This window comes from Centruroides vittatus, unplaced genomic scaffold (genome assembly GCF_030686945.1).
Source record: "Centruroides vittatus isolate TY-2023 unplaced genomic scaffold, ASM3068694v2 scaffold_464, whole genome shotgun sequence".
NCBI lineage: Eukaryota > Metazoa > Arthropoda > Arachnida > Scorpiones > Buthidae > Centruroides > Centruroides vittatus.
In genome coordinates, this window is record NW_027122710.1 from 50,920 (window position 1) to 58,258 (window position 7,339).

Below are 7,339 nucleotides of genomic sequence, written 5' to 3' on the forward strand. Positions count from 1 at the left end.
TTTGTAAATTATTTGATAAATTTTTACAAAGTATCCAAAAATAATTATTGTTAACTTAAGTTTTATTTATTTATTTTGAAGTTTTTAAATGCAAGGGGGAGTAGTTAAAGGCATTTAAGCATGTGTTGTAGGTAAGTGTATATTTCCTGTATAATGATAATAATTTCGAATTTTAACATGATTCTGTCTAAAACTAAGTAAATTTGTGTGCATGTTTTGGTTTTAAAACGTCTAAGTTCGTTAAACACTACAGAAAAGAAAGTATTAACGAAAAGATTGTGTTATGCATGCGAAAGTTAGTCGACAGAAGCAGTTCAATAAAATTCTCCAATATGTTCGAAAATTTGAATGTTTTACATCAAAGTCAACATTATATTGTGGTTAATAAGGAACCAGATATTGTTATTAATACTGATTTTCCAGAAAAACATCCTTTGACGTTAGAAAATCAACTGTTCAAGTGTTTTCCTCATTTAGTTGATGGAAAATTTCGATTTTGTCATCGTTTGGATTACTCTACTAGTGGGGCGATCTGTGTGGCTATCTCTAAACATGCAGCCAGAGAGGCTTCCAAGGTTTTTGAAAAGAGAACTGTAGAAAAATACTATTTGGCTCTTGTACATGGCCATATGAATGAAGACTTATTTGTGATTGATAGAATGATAGGGAATGATACGCGCGTTGATTTCACCCACCGCATGTGTACCTGTGACAAATCATATTGTGATAACCCCAAAACGTCTGTGACAGTTGTGCTGGTGCTCCAGCGTGGTCTGTACAATTGCGACTCTCCTGCAACTAAAGTCATGATGAAACCAATCACGGGCAGAAGACACCAATTGAGGGTGCATTGCCACGATATAGGTCATACTATAATTGGTGACTACACTTACAGTGACCGACAGGATGTGATGCCTTATCGCATGTTTCTGCATTCGTATAGACTGGTCATTCCTTCTGATCTGGAACACATTGATGTTATTACTGATGATCCTTTTACTAGTGAAATAGAAGAAAATAAATGGTTGCCATTAGAAACAGTCAATGAGTTGGATAAACATGTCTTTGATAAATTAAAGTATATCTCATGAAAAAATGTTTTATATAAATTAAAGCCAATTTGTTATTGTGTATAATATCTTATTAAAGGGATAAAAAAAAATACGTTGTAAAAATAAAACTATTATTGAACTTAAGAAGGATAAAAAGAAGAATAAATATTACTAAGAATTTCCACTTCAGATAATTTTTAGACTCAAACACTTAAAATTATTGAACTAATTGACTTATCCAGATGAGTAAATCATTCCAAACTGAAAGTTTGTATAATTTTTCCAGTAGTTTATTAGTAGAAAAGATAAACGTTTTTGAACAGTTTGAATGCCCTGCCTTGGATCCGTTATTACTGTTCCGTTTAGAACAAACGTTGTAAATGGAATACAGGGATAACTGACCTGAGGCAGATAGTTAAACTGTTCAAAAATGTTTTGTTTTTTCCAGTAGTTTATTAGTAGAAAAGACAAAGGTTAGTAAATTGATATACTTATCCCAGATGTTGGAATAATACGAAAATTTTTAATTTAATTATATTGGCACCTCTAATATTGAAGATCAGAACATGTTAAAAAAATTTTTGAATCACTTCTTCTAAATGCCCATTAGTAATTGAGTGGATAAAACCATTGAACATTAATGGTTGTGGGTTCATACCTAATCAATAAGCTGGCCATATAGTGTTTTCAGGATTCTTTCATGTGTAGCACCAAAATATGAGAGAGTTTCCCATAGAAATTCCTCACAGGAAACCTACCCCTGTGTCAGATCATCCTTGTGTTGTATTGCCTAGTATATATTATTATTATTCTTTAGAACTTTAATATTCAAAAAGGAAGTTTTCAGTAGACAAAAAATGCATTTTCCAATTTTAAGCCTGTGTGTAAAGTATTGAAAAATTTAAGCTTCAAAAGATGTTAAAAAAGCATAAAAATTATAATTTATTTATTATAATAGATTTTTAAAAATAAACATCAATTCATTCTCAAAATTTTCTAAGTCAAATAAATGAATTTCTAATACCAAGCTGATCATCCCAGAATTTCTTGTAGTTCAATATACAAAATTATTTGGTTGACAATAATTCCATGTAGTGAAATTTTTCATACCTAAATTAGAATAAAAAATGAGATTATTGATGATGGAAAAGAGATGTAAATTATATATTTACTTTAGAGAAACTTGTCTTTAACTTGAATATATTTTAACATGAGAAACAAGTTATATGAAGTATAGAGGAGAATGATTTTAACAAAAAGTCTCAGTAGGGATTTGAACCCTCAATCTTCAGTTTGTGAGACTGACACCATGCCACTGAGCCATTATAATATTGCTTGTGAAAATTAAATTTATAAACAGTTTATTTTTGTAAAAAGTTTTGTCCTGAAGCAAAATTCAAACCTTCAATGTTTCAAAGTAGACATAACATACATAACATATTTGGTCAATAGAAACAGCTGAATGTGTTAAGATATTTCTAGTCAAATGTGAATTTATTTCCAAAATATTGAATTTACAATGAAAAGTTCTTTAACTTAAATGAAAGTGGATTATGAATAATGAAGAGAAACTTTTTCCCATCTGACTACATCTTTAGACAGAGTTTCTCCTCTAGCATAGTAATAGTTCATATAAGTATCACATTTATGTTCTGTAACTTTTCATATAAATATATGAATTTATTACTTACTTAAAAAGCTAGCAGAACCTGTGGTTATATTGTAAGTATTGAAAAACAGAAATTTTGTAATTTCCTACTTTTCAGAAAATAAGAACTCATCTTTTTTTACTTTTTATTAGATAAATAGCTCTCTTGTGATTATCATTCATAAAAAAATATTTATGTGCATTTTAAAATATCTTTTAGCTTTATAATTTTATATATGTTTTTCTGTCTTTATCATTAGAAGTTTAATCTGATGCTTTCTGATCATTGCTTTTCCAATGTCTGGATGATTTGATCATCTCAACAGTTTGAAAGTGTTTAATTCCAAGAAGAATCTAGTGCCGAAAATCTCAATAATTATATGGTTTGAATTTTAGATATCCTAAGTCAAGTAGTAGTATTATTTATAAACATCTAAACAGGAATGGCTCAATATTGTACAAAATTAAAGACTTATTAAATTGATTTTATATTTAAATTAATTAACTTAGAGTGCTTGAAAATAATTATCTATTTCTCTTATTAATAGATAGAAAACAGTAAGTCAGAAAGTTTTAAAATTTATTAATGTTTACTCTTACTAATCCAAATTCATTAGTAAACAGGGTTATTTCAATTAGAGGATTATAAAGAAACAAATCAAAAAGGCTATGGACAAATAAATACAACGAAACTTCTCTAACTCAAACATCTTTAACTCGAAGGAAATGAAGCGCTTGGTAGGTCTCAATGGAATAGCATAGGGATTTAACATCTCCAACATGAATTTCTTAACTCAAATTTTTCTCCAAGTCAGTTTTTCATGGTCCCCAACTGATTTATGTTACTTTCAACTTCCCTGACTCAAATTCTAATATTTATTCTAGCCAATGTGACCCTAATTATTGGATTTCCATGAAATTTTCAGACAGTTAGTTGTATCTAACCTCCAACATCAATTTTCAGACGATGTTCCAGTCCAAAGCGAGAGATTCTCTCATGCTTTGCGCTGGAACATTGTCTGAAAATTGATCTAATTGGGTAAAGCAAGAGGACCTCTCACTTTATCACAACGTGTGCCTGCAAAACTGTTTCATTCCATTAGTTACAATGAACAGTTTGCTGAAAGGTGTTACACAGGCTGTTTAAAACAAAAAAAAAAAAAAAATACTGTATATCAAAGATTCTTTATATAATGCAAGAAAGATAAAAATACAAATTATTCAGAATTGGCATGTTTTACTCTACTGTTCTCTAACTCGAATTATCTGTAACTCAAAGTTTTTCCTACCTCTTGTAGCTTCAAGTTAGAGAAGTTTTACTGTACTTAAAAATTTTTTTATATTTTATATGGTACATATAGTTATGTTTAAATATGTAATATATATTAATTTTACAAATTTGTCATGTTTTTTAAAAAATAATTTGTGATGTATATTTGTTTTTGGCTGGAGCATTTAGCAACAAAACAAAAAAAGCAGTTCAGCAAAATTACACTGTACTTAAAATGCTATTTTTGGGTATCTGTTTTAAATACTGTTTTTTAAATATGCAAGAATTTATAATCAGAATGTGTTAAATAATAATTGATCTCTCTTTTTGTAATTTCTATGATTATACAGCTGTAATTATACAAGAAAACTCAGATGTTAAAGTAAAAGTACAGTACATCTGATCTATTTATATTGTTCTTTCTGTGTATGAAATATTTGATTCATTTGTTTATAAAAATTTACACGTATTTTTCTGTATGGAATCATCTCACTTTAGTCTGCAACATTATAGCCATTCAGTATATGTATATACATTTTTCTCAATTCTCTCTTGCATGGATTTTTTTTTATTCTAATCTATGTGCTGTAAGAGGAATTTAATCATAACCATCATGACTTTGTCCAAGTGAAGAGGAATGAGAGCTGATATGTCTTCACTGTTCCTGGGATTCTCTTCCTGGATTCAGTCAGCAGAATGACATCTTTACACTTAGCCATCAACGGTCATACAGATTTATTTTTCAGTAATTTAATGATTAATGTACCTCTGAAAACTTTTAGAACCATACCTGTGATAAGAATAAAATTCTAGAATATTAATTTTAAAAAATTATTTTTTGAAGTCTTTTCTATTGAATTATTTTCAATAAAATCAAACACTGGCTTTCTAAATATGAAATATTTTTTATTACTTTCCTCATTAATTCTGTCATACAATGCATTTTATTTATTTCTTGTATTCTGTTATTTCATTTCATTTTATTTATTATCTTGATACTAAAACTCAAAACTCCTTAAAACAATATAATCAGGATATTTCAGAACTGGCAATTTACAATTTTTATAAAATTACAAAAGCAAGTATATGCAGCTTCATACTTGATAATCATAAAGACGCATTTAAAGATGACCAGCCAATTGATTTTTTGGAAGCTGCAAAATTACAGAAAGCCACCCATTTGTTACAAATGGAGTATTTTGGTAACCAATTTAGATACAAAATGTAGCTCAGTTATTCAATCTGTCAACTTTTATTTGCAGTTTTATGTGATAAATATGTGCTAAGTATATTTTATGGTGTTTTGATTCTGCATAATTTGCATAATTTCTAGAAGTAAAATAAAATAAGGTATTATTGATGATAATTAACCAGTAACAGATTGCTCAAATTTCCCGGCAACATTAAAAATTTTGGTGGCGTCATCTGTTATATTTTATTTTTAAAATTTTTATATTTTTAACTATTATAAAATGGCAAAAAGCTTAATTTCAGGGTCGGGATGAGTTTTATAAAAAGAGTATAAATTATAAATGTTAATAAGTAAAGTCGTCATTAAGTCCGACCCTACTAGAGAGACCCTCCATTAACTCCGCACCACCAAAATTTATTAACATCGATATCCCTAACAAGCAAACCGCCCTGCAAAATTTCAGAAATTATCGACAAAAAGCACAGGAGTTATTAAGCTTCAAACAAGAACTTTTCGTGCCCTACAAACACACCGACATCCATACACACAAAGGTTACCCCCGAATTTTTTTGCATTCCTTGACATTTCAAGGTGTCCTTGGTCCAAAAATCTAAAAATCTGGGGAGCGAACATTTTTTGCTCGATCGCCATACTTTCCCTCTGTTATAACAGCCGAAAAAGTAAAAATTCATATAATGCAATAACTTACGGCGATATTTGCAAATTTAAGAACAAACGATTAGTGCATGCTCTTGTATGCAGGGTCGTTTGTTGGGAGAAGCGAAAGATGCCACTGCATCTGGACGTTCGTAGACCGTTTATTTATAAAATGCAGAACTATGACTAATAAGATTAGGATTAATAAAAACTTTCTGACGATTAACTCTTCAATACTACGTAAATAGGTGTAAAAATAAATATTGCATATCAAATTCTTAATTAAATAACAATAAATTAACGGTATTATTTTGGAACACGAAACTGAGCTCTATGACGTAGGTTTTCCTATTTCGGCTATAAATGAAAAAACAAATGTAGTAATACGCTTCTAATGTTCTGTCTAAAGCAGGATAAAACCCGCATGTTCGGGATGTCCATCGTCATAACCGACAAAAACGTCAGAAAACCTTTAGAACATCCGCATGTGCGACTAACTCCAGCAAACGGTTGACAGGCACATGCGCTACAGCAGGACACACGCGTTTTGAAAAATTGATTGCGTCACTCCATCGCACATGTTAAATCTCCGTCGTAAAGATGAACATAAAAAATTGTCGAAGAGATCAATGCAAATCGAAAGCAATCAAAAACTCGACTGTCATGTAGCTCGCAAACATCTTACATCTTCAAACCGTCCATAGACGTTACATTGCGAACTTTAACGTAGAATATCCCAGCTCCTAAATTGCATTTTAAAATTTCGGCACTTTAAAATTCCGTCACGACATCGGCCATGCCGAAATGTATGTACTGTACATATTTACGAAAAGTCACGATTAATGGTCGTTCGGTTGCTTTAAACTTCGATTACAGACAATGGCGGATTTAGCGCTTGAAAGGCCCGAACGCAATTCAATTTTGAGGCCTCCCTCTAAATATTTTCACTACCTCTAAACCCTACGATATGCATTCTACGCGCACGGTTTTTACTCTGGTAGGCACTATACCGGTGGCCCGAAAAAGTGAGACATAAGGAAATAACTTTGAAAATTAACCAATATAAAATTACAACTGCCTGGCTATATTTAAAAGGTTACTGATGTTCGGATTGTATTAATTATAAAAATTATTGGTACAAAAATTAGATAATTCGTAAGAATTGGTACAAGAATTTCAATTGGTAAAAGTGTCAAAAACAAAAAAAAATCTAGTAATCCATGGATATAAAAACTATTTATTTTAAATTTACTACTGATTTGTATTTCAAAAATATAGTAATCTACGAATAATAAAAATTTATTTGTAAATTATTATAATAGATTTCACTATTGCTTGGTAAATAATTAAGTGTAATTTAATTTAGGGAATACTGCTAAATTATTAATTATTTCTATTGTGAAAATAATAATAATTAATTAAAATAATTATTTTTATTTTGAGAGCTAAATTTTGAGGCTCCAGGCACGCGCTTGGCGCGCCTGTGTATAAATCCGCCACTGATCACAGACAAAACACTT

The 7,339-nt window shown here is 30.0% G+C and overlaps 1 protein-coding gene across 1 annotated transcript; it reads left to right on the top strand.

Annotated features, from left to right (window-relative positions):
- The first annotated feature begins 240 nt into the window (after positions 1 to 240).
- Positions 241 to 1,230, top strand: LOC136989337 (RNA pseudouridylate synthase domain-containing protein 1-like). Its single transcript, XM_067287470.1, has one exon. It carries the CDS (start codon positions 288 to 290, stop codon positions 1,089 to 1,091), a length of 804 nt encoding a protein of 267 aa, XP_067143571.1. The 5' UTR covers positions 241 to 287; the 3' UTR covers positions 1,092 to 1,230.
- Positions 1,231 to 7,339: the final 6,109 nt, after the last annotated feature.

Coding starts and splice junctions, on each gene's coding strand:
- LOC136989337 (XM_067287470.1), top strand. CDS start 288: ATGCGAAAGTTAGTCGACAGAAGCAGTTCAATAAAATTCTCCAATATG.